This window comes from Apostichopus japonicus, chromosome 2 (genome assembly GCF_037975245.1).
Source record: "Apostichopus japonicus isolate 1M-3 chromosome 2, ASM3797524v1, whole genome shotgun sequence".
NCBI classification, from domain to species: domain Eukaryota; kingdom Metazoa; phylum Echinodermata; class Holothuroidea; order Aspidochirotida; family Stichopodidae; genus Apostichopus; species Apostichopus japonicus.
This window is the reverse complement of record NC_092562.1, coordinates 26,123,242-26,145,200: the sequence shown is the minus strand read 5'-3', so window position 1 is coordinate 26,145,200 and position 21,959 is coordinate 26,123,242. Positions and strand designations below refer to the sequence as shown.

General features: G+C 37.8%; 2 protein-coding genes across 2 annotated transcripts; one reads left to right on the top strand and one right to left on the bottom strand.

Annotated features, from left to right (window-relative positions):
• Positions 1-434: 434 nt before the first annotated feature.
• LOC139973053 (uncharacterized) lies at positions 435-3,534 on the bottom strand. Its single transcript, XM_071979424.1, has 3 exons — positions 3,316-3,534; positions 2,322-2,452; positions 435-1,628 (listed from the first exon to the last, which is right to left on the bottom strand). Exons 1-3 carry the CDS (start codon positions 3,472-3,474, stop codon positions 989-991), a joined length of 930 nt encoding a protein of 309 aa, XP_071835525.1. The 5' UTR covers positions 3,475-3,534; the 3' UTR covers positions 435-988.
• A 2,811-nt stretch (positions 3,535-6,345) lies between these two features.
• Positions 6,346-21,909, top strand: LOC139984103 (membralin-like). The gene is made up of 10 exons (XM_071997815.1): positions 6,346-6,459; positions 10,618-10,955; positions 11,773-11,965; positions 13,262-13,498; positions 14,150-14,260; positions 14,603-14,725; positions 15,201-15,359; positions 15,484-15,700; positions 17,104-17,203; positions 18,127-21,909. The coding sequence occupies exons 2-10, from the start codon at positions 10,710-10,712 to the stop codon at positions 18,874-18,876; spliced, it is 2,136 nt and encodes a 711-aa protein (XP_071853916.1). The 5' UTR covers positions 6,346-6,459; positions 10,618-10,709; the 3' UTR covers positions 18,877-21,909.
• The last annotated feature ends 50 nt before the right edge of the window (positions 21,910-21,959 follow it).

The window sequence follows — 21,959 nt, the reverse complement described above, 5'->3', positions numbered from 1 at the left end:
GCCGATCCGTATCCACCTAAGTGCCCCCCCCCCCATCAAATGCTGGTGCCCCCTGTGCCCCCCAGACTGAAAAGTCTGTTGACGCCACTGCGGACGGGGCACCTGGGGGAACGATTTAATGGGGGAGGGCTCGTGCCCTCCCCCCCCCCCTTCAGGCCACCACTTGGCGACGCAACTGCTTCTACTCCCCTGTTCCTACTCATTTGTATTGTTTTCCGACCTCAGGCGACCTGCCTACCGCTCTGAAGTGCTAAATCCTTAAAGTAAAGAAGTTTGGTTCGCGGCAATAAAATTCTGGTAGCTTTCCGTTTGACACGTTGATTTGGGGAATATAATGAGTTTATTTTTCCTTTTTTTTTTCTTTATCTTTTTTTTTGGGGGGGGGGGAGTGGAGCAAAGCTATATCAAAGTCAAATGAAAACGTTGCCCTCAACAGCAGTCAGCAGCTTGTATTGACTCGTAGGACTAAAACAGAATTACTTGAAAAGAATATGTAAATAAGTAAATACATGATTGTAATTGAATATTTTATTGCATTGTTTACTATATAGTATGACGTTAAAGCGTACATTGTGCGATCTCGGCTTTCTCTAGCTATCCTTTTGAATGAATCAATCAGATATATTTACGGTGATCCTTAACGTATAGGCCAATCTATAATTTGCCGATGCTGTCTGGGTTTCACGTTGAGGGTATAGTTTCAACACAACAATTTGACCATTTTATTTTTGTCAAACCTTCGTACGCCAAAGATACGTGTATATGACATCAACTGGACATACTAATAACTACTATTTATTGTACAATTATACAGTTTTTACTGGAACAGTGATCGATAATGCATGCAAAAAAAAGGTGCAAATTGTGTTATTTTAAACACAGTAACTATCACCGTATTTCTAGGATACTTTTCACACCATGGTAGAAATACGTCTAGATTGTACTATACTGATATGATATATCTTGAAAATGTTTCCTGACACTATGGTCAGGCTGTTTTTGATTGACATCTATTAATATAGCTCATTATCATATTATTACGTGTAATTATCGTTGGAAGTAAAATCGATATCTTTTTCATCTTTTGCATCTCTGACTGTTTTCTTTTATCGTTTTCAGACGATTTCCTCACGTTTTCCTTAATTTTCCTCATCTTTCCGATGAATACATTAGCAGGAATTTTATGTTCGACAGGAAGGAAATGGATATTGTTGATGACTCCCTGTTTTGACACTTCGATATCCACAAATCTGTAAGCGATTGGACAATTGTTGGCAACAAGCTTAGCACTGATCTCGTTTTGTTTGTCGTTATATTTGGAAGATATATGAATATTAATTTCTAGACTCTTGGCAAAGTGTGTTTCATATATCATTCTTAGTAAAATCCTTTCTTTATGTTGGTAATCTGGTAGATAACATCCGAGGAGACGACGAGGATCAACACGGAGCACGCGTATATCGGTAACATCCAAGCAAACTTTCTTAACAATTCCGCGATCGTTTGATGGTATATGATTGGTGAAATGGTGAATGGATTGGACTATTCGCACATGGGGATGAAATTCAGCTCCGGATGTAAATTCAGCTAGTGTGGACTCTTCTGCACTGTTCAAGATGTGTACGTCCCTGACCAAAATAAAGAAAGAACTATAACTTAAAGTAACTGGTGTTGTAGTTTTAAATTTTGCCACTGTTTATTAAATTATATTATAACTATGTTCAGAAAAATGTTTACAGGTTTTTATTTTAATTGTACAGGTATAATGCAGAGCATATTGTAACTTATCAATCTAAAGAGAACATAATGTAGCCTATATATAGTCGTTTCCCGTATTAGGTTGTTTCCTACATCCATTTGTACATCTGTCACCTGATATATTTCTAAAATATTCAAAGTTTTATATCAATATAAAATGACACTATATGTAATCGAAGGCATTTTATGTCAACCGCATAGGGCCTATAGAGAGTATTTAAAGCCATATACCAAGCCCCCCCCCCCCCCGTCCCACGCCTCCATTTAATTTTGATGTCATGTTAGTACCACACGTAGCCTCATTGTAACTGCTATTAGGCTGATAACATTGTTACAGCTTACTATTGTACAAGTTGACACAAATCCATCGGGTTCACATACACTCACGATATCTCTTACCGAATTTGTGAATCTCTAGAGATGTGACTCAATATTGTCTCCTACTTACTTATGCATGTATCTCACTGTTCGAAATATCACTATACATTTTCAACAAGTTAATTTTGTTCGGTATTTTAATGGAATACAGACGATATTGGTTAATTTCATTTCTTTCCTCCTACCTTTTAAATTTCTTCATTGTGGACCGAAACCAACGCATACTTCTGAAAGTTGTATTACTATTTTTAGGACATTTCTTTAGATTTTTGTTGATAAACTTCATATTGTATTGTGGATGAGTATTGGATATGACCTGTGGGTAAGAGAGATTCGGTAGGAATAACATATTAAGAGAAATTTCAGAGCACCTCAGGCTCATTGGTTTAAGAGAAATGTATCAGAGTATTTGGAAGGAAATATTGTTAAACGTAAAGCGGTCATCAGAATGTTAATATCGTCGATTCTAGTTAACTTTAATTCTTAAGCAAGTTTGCACCGATTTTGACCTAAAATAAGCCATGATTCCGTAAATTCGTTTTTACATTCCGGATATCAGAATGTGTTTCAGATTTTGGGGTTAGATAGACAGTCACGTGCTTCTACTTTTAACCATAACAGCCAAAGTAATTAAACAATAAGCGGGTGTAAATAAGAGGTCTACTGATTGGGACCACGAATAAGTTGTAATACGTTTTGTTGAGGGTCATTCTACTGTAACCGATTGTTCTGTGACGTAATTCTGACGTGATCACCAATGGTATCTATCGGAGAAAGACATAGGGTAAATCCGTTGTGAATCCTTACTAATCTGTGGTGCAGCTGTTTGTGTGGTACATGCGTGTTTGTGTCTAATCGGATGGGTGGATATCCCATAATACAACACGGCATAAAATGAGATAGGGACTTATATGGGAACACTGTATTAAGTAATATTACATCGTTATAACAGTGCTTCCTCAAATACGCGTATTTGAAGCCCCTTTGATCTTGTATCAACACTAGGCTATATGAATGTGTTAGTAAAGCTTTCCCCTAGTGGATCAGAAACCCCCACCTCGATCGTCAAATCATAGACTTAAAACGTCACACGTGGTACCCACCCCGCCGTTTTTACAGTTGTTGGTAAAATTGATGTGGCAGATTTCATCAGCCTTACTTTGAAGCTTGGTTATATACCTGCAGTGGATAGAAATTGTTGTCGTCTTCTTCCAGTCGTGGAACAGATCGAAGGTTGCCAGATAAGTTGCCTGCATCCTTCAGACACATTTCAGTGACGATAGCGTCTGCTAATGGAGTCCAAATGCCACTTTTATTGAGCAGATCAATACTTATCATTTCGCTTACGTTTTGGTGCACTGCTATTCGCTCAGAATGATGATAAGAAATGACCACACCAGTTTTACAAAATTTGAAATAACGCCGCGCTTCAAGTCATGCGTTTGCTAAGGCGCGTTTACACGCGCATATGATCTGGAGTGTTAGCTCAGTGGTTAACGCCGGTGCCTTCCAATCATAATGTTCCCGGTTCGAGTCACTCCAAGATTAATGTATGTCGTCCAGTTACAGAGTTGTTAACAATTGACAATTCATAATCATGGACGTTAAATATATGAATGTAAGAGACTGACTTCAGTCAGCTTGCGGCTTTGATAAGCCAATGAGGCTTCTTCGCGAATTCCTGCTTGCAGGAGGATCTAAAAATATAAATACATAAATCTACGATGCACACAATGTTATGGCGCCTGATCCATACACTTAAATACGTGTTACCGTACCATACTGTAGTAAACAAAGACGTAGTGCATTTCGCCTATGTCGCTACAGATGCATGACTCCTACACAATTACACAAAAAACAGTGTATGCACGCCGAAACACACAGGATTTTTTTCTTCTTCTTCTTCCTTCTTTCTTTTGGAACATATGATCTCTTCCGTGTACGAAACGACCAGTGTATAGGCAACCGAATCTTATGCGCGCGCATTATACCCGCACGCTTTTTGTCATCGTTGGTGTAGTGGAACCATAGAAATTGAGTGGAACGCACTGAAAGAAATCATGTTATGAAAAATGTGCGTGTGACGGCGCTACCGATGAATGGCTTCACCTTCTTCACAGGTACATGCATAATATCTAACGCCTTTGATGCTGTACAACTTCTTTAATTTGGATTCACTATTAGGTGTGTACGAATTTACTGCAAGAAAGAACATGCTCGAAACGGGCGAATGCCGTTGTAGCAGCATAGTTTGTCTCACTATGGCAAGTGTCCTAATAGGACATGTCTACTTAGAAAATAAGGCCCGGCAGAATACTTAATAACTGTGATATTTGGTCATCAACGATAACGTGAGACTGAGGTCATCAGCCTCAGCTGTTAAAAGGAACAACCATAAAGTGTTATAGAAATTTAACTTGGACCGATACCAGTGTTTGAACGTTGTACAACTTATCAAATTTTATTTTGTACCTAAAGTCAGAGTTATCAGTATTGGCCAAAACTCTAGTCAGCTATAAAGTTGTAAGGAGTTTTTTAAATTACTTTCTGGAATAATCTGACTCTTCAAATTCTTATTAGCAGACATTGGGAAGTGTTCAATTAGGCAATTTAATGTCTCAACAAGACGGAATGGTTTTGACAGTTGAAGGTAATATATGCTTGTTGTACTTTTTGACTGTTTGACTTACTAGGATAGTCTGGGGTAAAACTAATGGACAATGTGCAGGTACCTTTGAGATATAACGTTACACATAGTCGGCTGTTGCTACTAAGTTAAATTTCATTATCGAACAGGGCAGCAATGCTGCAGAAGCTCATCTAAACTTCTATTTGTTACAATGTTAGAAAGTTGCAAACATTTTTTGTTGTTGAAAAAAGACATAAAAATAACTGTATTTTTCAATTTTTAGTGAAATAAACAATGATAACAGTTTGAAATTGATTTGAAAACTCAAAAGGCTATTATAACCGCCGGTTGTGTTCTTGAAAACTTAAAATGCAGAACATTGCAAAACACAAAAACACCAACAGAATATCCTCTTCGTAGTTTTCATTCAATAATGAACGAACGTAAAAACGTATTCCTCTGCTAAATCTGTTAAACTGTTGTGGATATCACGTTTAAATTGTGCTTACCCCCCCCCCCCCCCCAACTTGCTCACGAAATGTGCACCCATATACAACAGTAGAACGACGTACCTCAGAGAAACGTTAAAGAACGGATATCGGAATCGGCTCCAACAATATTCTCACATGTCGTATTCAACACAAACGGTGGAAAAGTTCAAATTTGCAAATCTATTAGTAGTCGTTGCACGTAGGATGACATCGAACTAGATAGGAAGGCTACATTACACAATACACGTTAAAAAGTTGACTTGATCAAGTCTCTCGGTTGGAATGATTTCTCAAATTGACGGGGAAATTAAACGGGAAGATACTCTGTTGCTCACACCAAAACGCATTTTGGTCATGAATACTCAGAAGTTGAACATCCAATTTTATGATTAATAGCCGATATGATCTGTGGGCTACCTTTCATCATAACTAAAACTCTACAGAAGGCCTGTTTTGGGCCTCACATGACAACAACAATATTTTCCTGAGCAACCTTGGTTCACCCTCATTCAAACCTTATTTCCACAACATTTCAGCAGATTTGGAAAAACGCTCAAGGAGGTGTATCATTTTATAATTTTCACGAAATGACTTCTCGAGACTTCAAAACATGGCCTTCGAATTTGTAAAATATGATCGCATGTATGAAAACTTAACTCACACAAAACACTCACGAAAATTCAGCCAAATCGAATGAAAATGACGAAATGGCAGTCAATCAAAACATGGTGGCAAAAAGTGACCGAATTTCGGAAGAATCGCTATATGGCTCAACTGAAAGCTTTCAGCTGAGCTATACAAACGACACATGGCCTATTGCTGATAATGGATGGGGCTCTACTAAATTACGATTCAAATCCAGTTGGTGCTAATATACGGTATCTTACACAACACAGATCTTTATAACCGAATTTTTATCTCCATTTTGCTAGAAAACTCAAAACATTTACGAAAACCAAATTGTTAGTGAATTTTGTATATTCTAACATTTTAGTTACATAAACTGATAACTATAAGCATGTTTTTGCATCTAAGCAGAGCATTTCCTTGAAACTTAACTAGGCTTATAAATGTTCGATAACAGCCACTGTAGTAACACAGGGTAAACTGTGTTTACAATCCTACATCATAATCCTGAAAGGTTGGGTGTTTATACGAAAGTGATAGTTATTTGCGGTTATCCAATACCCCGACGTATGATTGGTAATTACGTGATCATTTTTGGGTTTTTTTTTGCTGTGGAAAAGATAAATCTTCGTCAAAGAAAATATTCCTGTAGGAATTTCATGTAACGTTATCTACTGATTAGGTGTAGGAAGCAACGTTGTAAATATAGGCAAGGGCTATACTAGCCTAGCCTACAAAATACTATGTTAGGATAAAAAAAATTAGGCTAGGTCTAGGCTATCTATTTCACCACTCACAGGCTGAGTGTTTCCTTCCCGTATATTTCTGACGTTTTCCAATTAAATAAATGTAGGATCATGATCGTTTTGTGGGATTCAGTCGAAGCCTACTTGGGTTGAGCTGATAATGACCTACAGTAGGCCTATTCCTGTATCAACACATTTGTTCAGTGAGTGATTTCAGCAGTTCTATCAACACCCAAAGCCTGTAAGTGTAAACACTGTTCTGTATCATTCAGTCCCACAAATATAAATTAAGGTTGAGAGTTAAAATACCAATTTATAGTTACCATTATACCCATAACTAAATAGTATTTCCTGGAATAGGGGTCAGCAGGGTCTTAGCTAGCAATGCGTCTCGCCGTCTTTGAGACGGCTAGATCGAAATGAAAGACGGCCGAATTTGAGTGGGACGGCTTTTGAGACGCCAATAAATGGCTCTGCAACTATTAGTTATTTGTATGTACTGCTCAGTCAACGGGCGCCGCACGTTTAAAATGATGACACAACACTGTGAAATAATCACTGAAGAAACCCTGACAGTCGATCATTTCGTTATAACAGCTTGGAATACAGTCCAGTCAACAACACAATATAAAAACCTACACTCAATAGCAAATCACCTAGGTAGCTAAAAAAAAATTGTTTCTTCACGTGATCATTTTCGCACACCCGTGTATTTGTATTTATTCTTTCCAAGCTAGGTGTTGTGTATCACGGTACTGTGGAAAGAGCTAATATTGACAGCTCCTGCGATGTTTTCCTTATATACCTGAAAAGGCAGGAGGGAAAAGTTTTGCGTCGTAGTAACGACCATGCAGTCTGTCTAGTTTCAAAATGGCGCGAAATTTCCGATTAATTTATATTAATGTGATATTGCGCGGGTTCGAAAAATCATTTGTCAAGGCAATACAATAGGATGTATGCAACACAAGCCATCTTGCTTCGCAGTTAGTATGAATATCAACCTTTTTTTCATTACGGTCGCATTGGCGATGACCATTCTCGGCTGGGGATGATAATTTCTGGAAAAATTAACGATAGTCGCCAGACCTATAATACTGTGGCGATCGGTTTTTGCAACTGAAAATTTCACCAATACTTTACAAAAATAACGAAGGTACCCGCCCGACGCGGTACTACCCGGTTCCTAATTTATTACCCGAATCCTACGCAAAGAGTGATTTTTTTTTTGCAAACAGATGGTTAGGCAGATTTCCCATTGACCAAGTTAGTGTGGTGTAAGGCTACCATGTGGTCGAAGATAACAGCAATAACGAAAGTATTCCATTGATATCTTATAACTGCGTCCCAATTTCAGCTAATAAACAGACGGCTAGGCTAGATTACCCCCATTGACTTAGTGTGATGTTAGGCAACCATGTGGTCGAAGTTGTCGAACGTAGCAGCAATAATGAAAGTATTCCATGGATAACTGCGTCACAAATTCAGCGAAGAAACAGATGGTTAGGCTTAGCTAGATTTCCATTGACTTAGTGTGGTGTTAGGCTACCATGTGGAAGAAATGATTGATTCAATCGTTTATTTCATAGAAGGAGAGGTTGACAAGGAATTTTACGAGATGTTTATGGGTTATAGACGGGATAACAAAACAATAATCAGCGCAAGTGGTTTTTTTCTAATCGTTTAAGATAGTAGTACTAGTAGTAACTGTTTAAGAGCTAAATTGGATATTTATATGGTCTGATCCAATAGACGTGGAGAGCAAGCATAATCAGCGGCGGCAGTGTGAGCTAGTAGTAATGTTAATTATATGAAGTACAGTAATTAACAAGTTAATGAAAAAAACAAAAGCAAATAGAAATTATTGAGGAAGGTTTTATACCTTATCTTACACCTACGTATTTGAACATCAAAACATAAAGTAAGATATTTTTCACCGTACCCATTTTGTTAGAAAATAATATACATTAGCCTATTATTTTTAAATCAAAATGTACCACGAGTCACTGACATCAGTTCTAACTACTAGCTTCAAAGTTCAACATTAGTAGTCAGTACCATGACAGTAGTGCTACTCGATGTTGAGCCTAGGCCTTTTTTTTTGTACTAATATTTAGCATATCGAAGTGGCGACACATTTTCATTCTGGGTCACCAGAATTTGGAAGAAAATATAGATATAGTCGCCACAGAATTTCCTCCTGGTGACTGCATTCAATGGGGAATGAAGAAGGGTTGAGTATGATTGTTACCATGGTAATATATGAAGACATGAGCTTTTTTCGTGGATTTCCTTGATTTCTTTTCTACCTCGGAAATTTACATCTCTCAATTTCTGTTAATTTCTAACAACAGCGTTACTGTATCATTTGATCTGTCATTCGCTTGTTTTTCATTACCGAATCGATGCATATCCAACCTGCAGAGGGACAAAAACTATTATCCTAACACACTGTAGCATACGCAAACTGGAGCTTATACCCATACCGCAAATTTTTCTCTGGATTTTCATAACGTTCCCAACATTATTGCAACGATATTTTCATAAATTTCCCATGATTTTCAAAATTGTTAGTATCATTAGAGAAGTGACAATTGAGGAGAAGTGTAGTGCTGTAGCTGCTGAATATTATTCCAGATTAAAACAGACCATTGTGTACATTTTATGAACAGTAACATTTTAAGTATGGGTCGCCATGATTGAAAGAATCAAGTAGGGTGAAAACGACAGGCTAGGCATGTGGCTTCAGTGTGCATATTTTGGCGTGAAACTTTGCTTTTGAGTGTTTTAATCAATTTAAAAATCTTTATAAAATAGGCACCAAAATGTTGTCTTCAAACCTTGAATTTCTCAGAGCTTCTGGGGGCTTAGACCCCTGTACCCCAACCGGGGCGTTGCCCATGGACCCTACCACAGGCCCTAAGGCATGCCCATGGACCCCACCTATTACTGTGTCGCGCTGCAAGCTGACTGACGCCAACTGCGTTAGTATAGTATCACCTACAAAGTTCAGTGATTTTTTTTTTACCCCAGGCTCATCCCTGTATGGATGACATTAACAGAATAAGAGCATATACTTATTAGATACACAGTAGGCTATATATAATTGTAATATATCAATTACTATAAGCTGTTTTCATGGTGCACTTTTGCACCTAGTGTTTTAAAGCACTTTTTATGTTTGAATTCCCCCCAAAAAATCATGATGGCTTAGGTGTTTTCACAGCTTTCTAAGCATACTTTTAACCCCAATTGTGTCAAATAAACCATTGATAGGGGCTGGGCTTCCAGGGGCCCTAAGGCGGGTCCCTGGACCCACCCGTTATAGGCTTCGCACTCGCGCAGGCGCCTTCGGCGCCAGATGGACAGTCTCCTGAGCACTCAGTAACAGATGAGACACCCTATTTGAAATTTCTGGCTAAGACCCTGGGGGTCAGTTGAACAGGAAGTGTTGTTTACAGGATATATGTGGGCCATATTGTCATGTTTTAAGAATGCACTGAGTTGCATCTTGGCTGACAAGGCGACCAAATTTTAAAAGACTAATTTCATTGTGGCTCTTGAGATTGAAATGTGAGCAAACTACATTCGGTGGGAAGGACACATAGAGCCATGGCTCTTCGAAATGCTTTACACTTTAAACATTACATTTGGCTTATTAAAAGTCTTATCATTTACTTATCAAGGAATGGAAGGAAACATGCTAGATTTCCTTACCATAACATTGCCCACATTGCCCAATGGGAGGGTGTCTCTTGTTGTATGTAGCCTACTTCTTGACGATGGGGAAATCATGACAATTTGCAGCTTTACAGAGTAACAACATCTTGCAGTCTTATAGTCTGAGCAATCATAATCTTGATTTGAGCAACTACCAGTGATTGACAAACTTAGTAAATGTAGATGAAAATGATTAATATTATATAAACTACCAGATTATCTGTGCAACATACATGTCACTTAAATCCAGATGTTACTGTTTTCCTTGCAGGTTTTGGTTTTGGGTCTTTGGAATCATATAAGAGACTGAAGCAGGTATTGAGTTAATCTGATTGAAGTTAAGCACACAGGCAGTCTTCTCTTATGGCAGATATGAATCAGCCACCAGAGGTACCCACACAGGGCAACGATGGAGCACAAGAAGAGGAACAAAATAATGCAAATCGAGAAGCAGAGGACGCGGCTAATAACAATAACAACCCTCCAAATCCACTTCTAAATGTCAGAGATAGACTCTTCCACGCCCTCTTCTTCAAAATCGCTATCACCTATGCCCGAGCAATACCGCCCCCACTGAGGAGGATGGTAGAGTTCACCATCCTGATGAAGGTAATAACCTAATTGTGCCAAGTTAAGAACTGGATATTATCTTGATCCAAATCAAGGAAGCTTAGGTTATGTGTTGGACAGCCAGTAAGCTTTCTTAGCATCAGCCTGCTTTGGTGCTATTGGCCTGGTTAGATTTTTATAGCTTTTTTCCTAGGTATAAAACTCAAAGTTGAGATTTTTCAGGTGTACAACTTCATCATAGTTACTGTGTGGCTTCCTAACACATGTACACATGTGAATGCCATGTAGCTGTACCCATGTCTATGCATAGCAGGGTTACACGGGCAGGGTAAGAGGATATGTCTGGATATCCCTTCCGTAATGAAGTGGTGAGGGACATCCAGTCGTAATTACAAGGTCAGTGTCATGTTTGTTGGACAGGTGTTCTTACATAAAAAATACACCTACCTACTTTTAAAAGATTGTGAAAGAGGTATTAAACCGCACTTCACAGAATAACTTGTGTGCTCTGAAGAGACAGAAAGATGGGAAGGCAACATTTCCTCATAGTGTCATTAGTTTATTAGTTCAAGTTATGGTAAAATAGATGAGAGCCCATTAATTGACAACTAAAATCAATGCAGTAGACTTTGTTTGTCAAAGGAAACACAATTGCACCAAGATCAGGTCTCATTCCTGACACACCCATGCAGTAGGGATACACCGGATATATCCCTTCTAGCTGGATAGTCTGGAGGGGTAATGGCAGTGTATCCACTACCTGTTTCCTTTGGATCTTCAAGAAAGTTAGCTAGAACTTTCTCAACATTCTTTTGCTCTAAACCTGTAACCGCTTAATTCCTTGTATCCTTGATAGGCCCTGGGATGTCTCTTTATGCTTGCCTACATCCATCGTACATTTTCCAAGAACCCCATCAACTGCCTAGCAGAGTACCAGGACACCTGGCCGAGAGACGGCATCATGAGGGTGGAGATCATCAATCCAAGTCGTTCCCACATCAAGTATGATGGAGACTATCCCAAGCCAGACTTAAATGATGGGATGACAGGTAAAATAAACTAACGAATGCCTCATTCACTAATTGATTGATCGATTGATGGAAAGAAGTACAAACATGTGTGACACATAACTACCAGATGAAGAGATGCTTAATTTTCATGACCTTTAAATTGGATATTTTATGTTTTGTTTTTGGGCTGCATTGTGTGATTAGTTTGTCACAAAAGGTGATTCCATATCCAGTACCAAAGGATGACTTTAGGAGCAAATTTATTTTTAATATGTTAAAAACCATTATAAAACACTGCCATCAGTCTAGGCTGTATTTCTATACCACTTTCAATTTTTGGAGAAATCACCCTATAAACACTTGAGGGTGATCAATTGTAGTGCTTGGACTGTACATAATCTTATTCACCTTGAAATAATTGTTTACAATGCATAACAAATTAATTACGTGCTGTTAATACCCTGTTGATTATATGAAATTAAAGAAAAGGTTTTGATCAAGTTATTAGAATTCATAAACGCCAGATTAACATTAACGTTCAGTCATGCACTAAGAAGCCGACATTACAATCAATTAGCCTTAAAGAAACATTTCAGAGATTTAGCATACTACAAAATTGACCGATTTATCACACTTTGAAATTCCGCAATTTGTCGCCACCATGGCATTTTGCCATTTTCTTGAGTTTTGAGGTCTGATTTCTCAGCAATTAAACATCCTAGTACCTTCCTATTACAGTAGCACATTGAAATTGAAAATAATTAGGCTACAAAATCATTGTCTTGTGGAGTTTTGTCAACTTAAAAGTGCCAAACTATTCAACTCCCCAGAATATATATATTTTTTTTCAATGTTGGATTGTACAGTGTGTAATTTATCTACAACTTTGTGGGAAGTTTTTGTTTGTTTGTATACTGTACTTGAAGTGTTTCACACATGTTCTGCACATTTGAATTGTTAATACATTCTTTACATGTATTTTTGATCGACAATCATTTTATAGTAAAGACTTTTAATTAATTGCATTAAACCAGAAGCAGACAGTACATGCAAATATTATTTGTTGATATGACATTGAAATCTGCACAGTATTGAAGTGAATGACCTTTAAGTAAAATATTCAGGCTTTACGTTGAAGTGTTCACACATGTTCTGCACATTTGAATCAATAATACATTCTTTACATTCAGTTAGATATTCACATCACCGACAGTATATGATGAATTGGTCTAATATTTTGCCAACTGAGTTATCTACTGTAGAATGTTCAATATTTGAGGAAGTAAAAAGCTCATTGATATTTCCACCTTCTGTAATTTGTTATCTTGTTTGCAGTAATTGACGATGACGTTGATAATAGCAATTATACATTTATGCCAAACTATTGGGAGTATCCAGATACATCTAAGGACAAGCTGGTGAAAGACTTTCCTGAGAGGGTGATAATCACAGATGATGCAGGGCTTGTGTACAACGCTAGTACTGATGGCCAAGAGTTACCGCCAGTACCAGAGAAAAACTTATATCCGTTCAGAGAAACGGTGTCAGAGATGGAAATGTTGACACGAGCCGGTGAGTTTGAAGAGCAGGAACAGTCAAGGAGAAAGGCAATGTTGGTGTAATCTTTAGCCTCAAACATCCCTGCCCCTGTGGTTTTGATAACCCTAATAAGACCCTGTTTAACACTGCTAACCCTGTTATATTAACCCTGTTAACACTCCTTACAAGTGTCTATACTTGTTAGAAGTGCTTACACTACTTGTAAGTGTTAAAACTCCTTAAATGTATTTACAGTCCTTTTAGCTGTTAAAACTCGCACAGGAACACAGTTTTTCAACAAGAGAGCAAATTCCTTCAAATCTGCCCACACAAAATTTGAGCACTTTATTTATCCGGTCTGACTAAGGGAGCTATACACTGACATTCTCATGGAATTTGTGAACATTTTAAATATCGAGTTGATATTTTCATGGGTTGGATCATCAGTTTCTGGTATCTACTGTACCTGGTGTCGAACAATCAAGAGATGGCAGTCTAGTTTATGCTGGTCAATTAATTAATATTCAGGATTTTGTTGTTTTGTTTTTCTGGTAAATAACCAGAAAAACAAAACAACAAAATCCTGAATATTAATTTATTGACCAGCATATACTACTGTAGACTACTGTAGAAAGTATGTAATTATGATGTTTGATTTCTGGTTTCTTTTTCATTTCTCGGCAGTCTGGCCGTCCGACGAGTACATCATGGAGTACTCCTTAGAATATGGTTTCCTCCGTTTATCGTCGAGTACCAGAGAGAAGCTAAAGATTCCTGTGATGGTGGTACAGCTGGGTAAGACAGAGTTTATTCTGACATATTATGCAAGACCATACTTCAGCCCTTGATTTGTAAGGGTTCTGCTTGACTACTTGCAATCTTAAGTAGTGGAATATTGATGTTGTTTTGTTTTTGAAGCTGCATTAATAGTGCAGTATCAGGTGAATAGACTGTACTGTACTCAGCCACTTCAGAATGACTTTTGGTGCAAAGTTAATTTTGGAATGCTGTTAGGCCACAGCTATCACTGTTGTTTATCTATATCGCTTCTATGTTTTGAGAATTTACCTGTTATACATCATATGCTGGATGAATTTGATGCATTGCAGTTTAAATTTCTCTCTCTGTCTCTCTCAGATCCTAACAAAGATGAATGCTTTGGAGACATGCTAAGCAGGTTCCTGCTGGAAGAATTCCTCGGCTACGACGATATCTTGATGTCCAGTGTTAAAAGCCTTGCTGAACAGGAAGACAATAAAGGTATACAATAAGTTTTGCTTTTCCTGTTTTGCCCTCGCACAGAAGTTCACAAACATTGAGGAATTTTCTAGGTGCTTTGCTAATGGTGCCCAGTGAATATCAGACACACTAATGGTACCAAAAATAGCAGAAAAATGGATTCTCGGATATTGATGGTTACTTGAGCAACCGTACTGTACAAACAAAAGGTTTTAAAGAAAAACACAAGAATATGAAAAGAAACTATTGATAACTGATGCTGTCTTTTAATATTTAAAATAGTTCAGAGTCAGCACAGATTAACCCTAACAGTAATCTGTTTTGCTTGTAACTTAAAAAAAAAGTAGTAAAAGTGATATAAAACCTTGTCACAAATGACCATTTTGTTTGCTGTAGCATATTTCAGATTCAGCAAACAAGAGCTGCCATTTGAAGACTTGTGCGTTGTTGTAAAGTGTAGCGTCAACCTGTCTTGTTTCTCATCTCCTTTCTCCAGGATACCTTCGTAACGTGGTAACGGGAGAGCACTATCGTTTTGTCAGTATGTGGATGGCGAGGTCCTCGTACATTGCTGCTGGTTTCATCATGCTCATATTCACCATCTCAATTTCCATGTTACTTAGATACTCCCATCATCAGATTTTTGTATTTATAGGTGAGTTGCTACGAAAATATAAAAACAAAAAAATGTTTCTTGAGGCGAAAAGTAAAACTTTGCAACATTTAGGAATGTTCTCTCACTGCACGTGATTATTAATGCTATGTTGTTTTGGTTGTAGTGGATCTTCTTCAGATGCTGGAGATGAACACCACTGTAGCGTTCCCCGCTGCTCCTCTTCTCACAGTTATCCTGGCCCTGGTGGGGATGGAGGCCATAATGTCGGAATTCTTCAACGATACCACCACAGGATTCTACATCATCCTCATCGTGTGGGTCGCAGACCAGTACGATGCTATATGTTGTCACACTCTGATCAGTAAAAGACATTGGCTCAAGTAAGTCAACCCTTCATTTGAAAGGTAGTACAAGTAGAACAACATGAGTATGACTTCAAGTAGAACTTTCATCGCTGTGTGTGTGATATAACAACATGAGTATGAGTATAAGTAGATTTCACATTGGTATGAGTACAACAACATGAGTATGAGTACAAGTAGAACTTTCATCGCTGTGTGTGTGATATAACAACATGAGTATGAGTATAAGTAGATTTCACATTGGTATGAGTACAACAACATGAGTGTGAGTACAAGTAGAACTCCCTTCGGCGTGAGTATGAGTGAACAGCAACATGAGCATGAGTACAAGTAGGTTTTACATGAGTATGATTATAACAACATTAGTATGAATACAAGTAGAACTCCCATTAGTGTGAATATGAGTAAAACAACATGAGTATGAGTACAAGTAGAATTCCCATTGGTGTGAGTACAAAAACATGAGTATGAGTACTAGTAGAACTAGTACTCATACTCAAAACCTAAACCCATTTTAACAATCACAATGTTACAGGGGAAAATAATATGAGTTCACAATGTCGATTTAGGGCGTAAAAAGGGGAAAAAAGAAAGAACTGTTTCCATAGCATTGAAGAACATTAAATCTGTTATATTTGATGAGTAATCCAGCCTTCTGAGGTAGATGTTTATATAGGCAGGTCTCATCGAATTAGAGTAAATTATGTGAATTTTCATCATTTTGTTTTGAATATTGGAGCTAGTTATATTTCCTTGGGTTTTTTGGTTACTAATTTAATCAATATTATAAATATATATATATATATATATATAGATAGGGTAGTATATAAAGTTCAATAATAGCAGTATTATGCTTGATACAACTGGTACAGAGCTATATAGAAATATGTATAAACATGCTATTCTATTGCGTTGCAACAGAGTTTCATGCACACATTGAGTTCTTCTCACTGCAGCAATCATTAGGAAACTGAATCTTGCAATGACGACTATTTCCGTTTGGGGCTGTCAGGGAGCTTCTTTGAACGGTTGCCATGACGACATTTAGATACAATTTCGCTACGCTTGTTGATAGCGTTGTAGCTTTTGTCGGCTTGCTTCTTATGATCCAGAACTTTTCTTCTATACAGAGATTCCAGTAGTCAGAGCTACGCTTATGTGTATTAGAGCGCTTTAGGATTTCCCGAGAAATAAATACTGTATGTATACATGAATGTGAGATACTTTTGCTTAAAATGTCAATCAAAAAAAATTGTTTGTGTAATATCCCTTTGTGCACCCCGACACTATTGAAAAGAACAACCCTCTATTATTTAAGAAAATGAAGCAGCTCTAGAAGAAGTGAAAGAAATTAAATTACCTGCTTTTAAGTGAAAAAACAAATCTTCAGTGTTAGTCATATGACATCTTTCATCCCACAGATTTTTTTACCTGTACCATTTTGCCTTCTACGCTTACCACTACCGTTTCAATGGTCAGTACAGCGGCCTCGCTTTAGTAACATCCTGGCTCTTTATACAGGTATTAACTAAATATGTTCTTCTTAACTGATAGTACTTTTACAGTTCAAGGTTTTGTCACAACAGTTATGATCAGGAACATCAAAGTTCCTTATAATTGGTGATAAACAGTTTTAAGTTGCTTCAAAATCTCTATTGAAGTGTATTAAGTGAAGTAATAGTTGAAGTTGAGTGCAGTAGAGACAGAATGACTATTGTCTTTATTATCACTCCCTGCAAGTCCAATTAGCCAAGTCTGTGTATCATAACATACATTACTAATTAGTAATGTCTGTTCAGCACTACTTAAGTTGTATCAATCAAGCTTGTCTCAATTCCTACTAGACTAAGTCCGATTAGCCAAGTCTGTGTATCATAACATTCGTTGGATAAGCGTTGTATGTTTGGTGAGTAGTCTGAGTGGAGGTTGTCTCGCACAGATAGAGTTAGGGGAATAAACAAACTTTGAGTTTTATTAGTTAAGACAGTCTTTAGCTGATCTAAGTGAATTCTGGACAATTAAAGATTGTGAAGGCTGACTAGCACAGATAGAGTTTGTGGAATAAAGAAACTTTTAGTTTTATTAGTTACGACAGTCGACAGTCTTTAGCTGGTCTAAGTGAAATCTGGAAAATTCAAGATTGTAGAGTATTGTAGAAAATTCAAGATAGAGTTAGTGGAATTAAGAAACTTTGAGTTTTATTAGTCATGGCAGTCTTTAGCTGGTCTAAGTGAAATCTGGAAAATTGAAGATTGTGAAGACTGAATAGCACAGAAAGAGTTAATTTGAATAAAGAAAGTATGAGTTTCATTAGTTAAGTCAAATAGTTGGACAAGTGCAGTTTATTCATTATTTAGCACAGACTTGAAGTTGTCTATTAGTTTGACAACGATCAGTCCAATTATGAAGCTGAAATAATGTATCTTGTTTGTTTTCCCTTTCAGCACTCTATGGTTTATTTTTTCCATCATTACGAGTTACCTGCCATACTCCAGCAGGCTCACCTTCAAGTGCTTCTCCAGCGAAATCAGCATGGAGGTCTGCAAGGCCGACGGCGCATCAACGTTAACGTCGCCCAGAGAAACACAAACGAGCGAAACGCACAAGACGAGCGGAGACCGGTGCCGAACGGCATCCCTAACGAGGGAGCAGAGGTAGGCTCCCAACCTGCAGATTCAGAGGGTTTGCCCGGTCAGACTCCAGGTAGGGGAGAGACTCAAGGATCAGCCCCTCCTCCAGAGAGGGGAGGAGGGACTCAAATGCCATTTAGCTCGGCTGTTTTAATTTCTAGAATATATCAAAGTTTAAGCCCAACTCAAAGTAGTTTACCCCATGCTCAAACTAGCGTCGTGGAAGAAGCAGGTGCAATAAACACAAATCGGACAATATCTTCGGACGAGGTCTCTCAACCTCCGGATACAGCCGTAGGTCATGCTTCGAGTGGGGTAGTTTCACTTAACGCACATCTCAATCGCATCTTATCGGCGGCCCGAGAGTCGGGTAACGAGAGCAGCGAACCACTTTCCCCGGCAGAGGATGGGACGAACGTAAATGTAACAGAAGAAGCTACGGTATTACCGCCCTTGCCTTCCAGTAGTCAATGCTTGACAACAGAGTCGGCGCAAACGTTACTAGCGTCGTCTCTGGACGAACCCCCGACCCAGCAGAAAGTAGCTTCTGGGACAGAGGTGTAACAGTACCGTGGACATTGCCATCTGACGTGGTAACTGTTTGAAGAAAGATTGCCCTCCTCCAAAGATGATGTGGATCGTGACAAGTGATTTCCATGATGGATGACAAGGGATTGGAAGTTTGACATGAAAATGAAAGCATACAATATCTGCAGGTGGTTGCGGTGCATCTCCAAAACTCTGAGGAAACGGACAGAGGTCATCATCGCACTTCACACGTCATTTCTTTCCCTCTCCACTTCCATTATTTGAGGGGGAAAAACATTATTGTAGTTTCACCAGGGTTGCAGGCATTTTTAACCTGTGTGATCGATCAGAGATTTGAAGCATTGGAAGGAAAGAGAAGGACGGAAGAGTCGGTCTGTGTGTTGGCTCTCAGGTCTTGTTACTTTGACTAATGGAGGTTGTTGCATCATTTGCTTGACTTTGTTAGAGATCATTTGTGAGTTTGTAGCTTTTCGATCAGGTTTCCGAGAGGATATCATTACCTGTGACTGGGTGCTTTGAATTACAGGTTCACCTGAAACAGTGTGATTTGCTATTAAAAGAAGATGCATCAAGACAATGGAAGGCAGTCAGTGTTTCTATCTTTATGCAAATTTTGATGTACGGCAAACACACTTTAAATGACCTGCACCATAGTGTTCTTAAAGCGTGATATTCGGAACATGTGTGGGGAAAAAAATCCTATTTGTGCACTATTTTGGTGACTGATTAAGTGATTTTCTTTTTTCTCGAATTTGGTCAAGATTTATACTTAAGTCTGATAAGCATACAATTCATCAGCATGGCTTGTCATTTTATAACCTGATGGTTCAAAGTAGTAGAAAGTTGTCCCACTTGGATCATTTCCAGAGGATGGCTTTGGTAAAGGTGGTAGAGAACTTATCAACCAAACAAAAGAGACAGCTGGTTAAAGAATTTACAGGCGTTTGCATGTTGGCTATGGTCGTTAGAAGGGGTGTGTCTGTATTTGACTAGTGGAAGAGTTGCTTACAAGTTTAGTCTTTAAGTTAAGATTGACTGATCTCTAAATACAAATTGATGTCGGTTCGGCGCTGCACGGATTGGTCAAGTGTGGACAAGCATTGATTATTTCAGGGTATGTGCTTTGCATGAAAACCATGACCAATTTCCATGCCTCACAAATATCGTTGCTTTCTTCCTTTTACCGATCAGAGAAGACTCAAAATTTATTTTAGCTTTTTTTATCTTCTGCATAACCTCAGATTAGCGTTCATGTTTTGTTTTGTTTTATTGTTTGTTTGTTCTTTTGGGGGGGAGGGAGGTTGTGTTAAGAATAGCATTGACAGCAAAATTTATAGCGATCTATTTTGGAATTATGAAAGTAAATATTGTTACCTTGGTAAAAAAAGGAGGTGTGAGAAAATATAAGAAATTAATTTCTCTTTTGCTGCATTGCAGTGTCAAAATAATTTTTAGCGATTTTTGGTTTCTTATAAACGGGCAAGTGCAACTAACCTTTAAACAACAAGTAGGATATTCAGATTACTTATTTCCTTTGTTCTTGTCTTACCAGTATATTAAACAATACCGTTCGTTATACATTTATAACATATACCAAATTATGTGTGTATGGACAACAAGCAAATTCCTGTAAGTAACAATTCTTTATTCTATTCTTTTCTTCTTCATCTTTTTGCGTCAAAATGAATAAGAAGTCAAATAAATAGCCAGGAGTGATGGCTTGAATGAGCCTGTTCTCTATTTAACATTGAAAGGCATAGGCCTACTTGGTTAGCGTAAAGCTAATCTCCGCCGAGGCCTGTCATTATCATGCTTCACATGTGCACCAAGTGCACCATATTCAGTTTCGTCCCAGTACATAAGCAATACTGTCTGTGATGTTTATGAAATTATTAAAAATTACATGTCAAGGATTAAAGCTAGGCTAGTTACCGCTATTGAAATAGTGTAGTAGGTCTGATTTTATTGAATTATGATTGTTTTGAAATATTATAAACTTTCTGAAGATTTCAAACTTTTGGCGCGACATTTATGCAGCAGACAGATAACGAATTTTGTCTTCATCAGTATCTGATGGTATATTAGCGGCATTACGTAAGCTACAGTCAACTGCTTTAGTGCGATGATTATCCATGTAAGTTACGTGTTTATATTTGGATGATTTGAAGGTAGCTACCAAGTAGGATAGGCTAGATTATTGCGGTATTATAGTATGGTAGGCTGGTATTATGGTTTGAAATGTAACGGGCAATGCTGGAATATTTTCTATGTTGATAATAGAAAGTTTTAGTCTGTGTAAACTGCCTAGTAACCAACTGCTTATCTTTAAGCAGTATACAATTATGCATGCAGGCTAGGTCATATTTCTATAATCGTCAAGAAGGTATGCCATTCACCCAACACAGATGTAGTCAGCCCTTCAAGATACTTATTTTCCATTTCCCTGTTGATATAGAATGACAGTGAAAACGAAGGAATGTTATATACTTACGAAATGTGAGTTTTGCTTGTTTTGTTAAAATTGCCTTAGTATTTTTAGGTGTTCTTTTCTTTATTGATTTCTCGTCTGCAATATCGTTCCTGGATATTGATATATTACGTATATGAATGACATATTAAAATATATTCAACCATTAATAAGTAAAATGTACCGTAGAGACGTTGAGAGCATGTATGCTGTTTCAGTCACAGACGATATGGAAGCTAGCAAATCGTGAAAACGACAAATGATTAGTTCTGTCTATGACTTTAGGCAGAATTTTAGTCTTGATTTATCATGGGCAAAGAAAATGCAAGAGTTTTGATATGGTTGCTATGGCTACTCCAGTTTACAAAGGTTTTAACATTTAAATTATCTTAAATCTCTGAAATGCTCTTTGAAGGCAAAATATATGATGTCGTTGGCTCCTGCAGTCCATTGTCCTGGTTTTATACATTCGTAATAACACAACCAAAATATGTAATTTTATCTTCTTATAAACAACAGATCATCATTGGGTGACATTTCACTCATTGATTATATTTCATCCCCCCACCCCCATCCCCCCCCCCAAAAAAAGTTGTATTGAAACCTATGCTTATAGTGTGCTGCAATGGTC

What these genes read in the sequence shown, in the direction of transcription:
- LOC139973053 (XM_071979424.1), bottom strand. Translation starts at nt 3,474, where the DNA reads ATGATAAGTATTGATCTGCTCAATAAAAGTGGCATTTGGACTCCATTA. An exon ending in ACAATTTCTATCCACTGCAG is followed by an intron (nt 2,453 to 3,315) that starts GTATATAACCAA and finishes TCTTACCCACAG; the next exon opens with GTCATATCCAATACTCATCC. An exon ending in ACAATGAAGAAATTTAAAAG is followed by an intron (nt 1,629 to 2,321) that starts GTAGGAGGAAAG and finishes TATTTTGGTCAG; the next exon opens with GGACGTACACATCTTGAACA.
- LOC139984103 (XM_071997815.1), top strand. Translation starts at nt 10,710, where the DNA reads ATGGCAGATATGAATCAGCCACCAGAGGTACCCACACAGGGCAACGAT. An exon ending in TGTGATGGTGGTACAGCTGG is followed by an intron (nt 14,261 to 14,602) that starts GTAAGACAGAGT and finishes TGTCTCTCTCAG; the next exon opens with ATCCTAACAAAGATGAATGC. An exon ending in AGTAAAAGACATTGGCTCAA is followed by an intron (nt 15,701 to 17,103) that starts GTAAGTCAACCC and finishes TTCATCCCACAG; the next exon opens with ATTTTTTTACCTGTACCATT.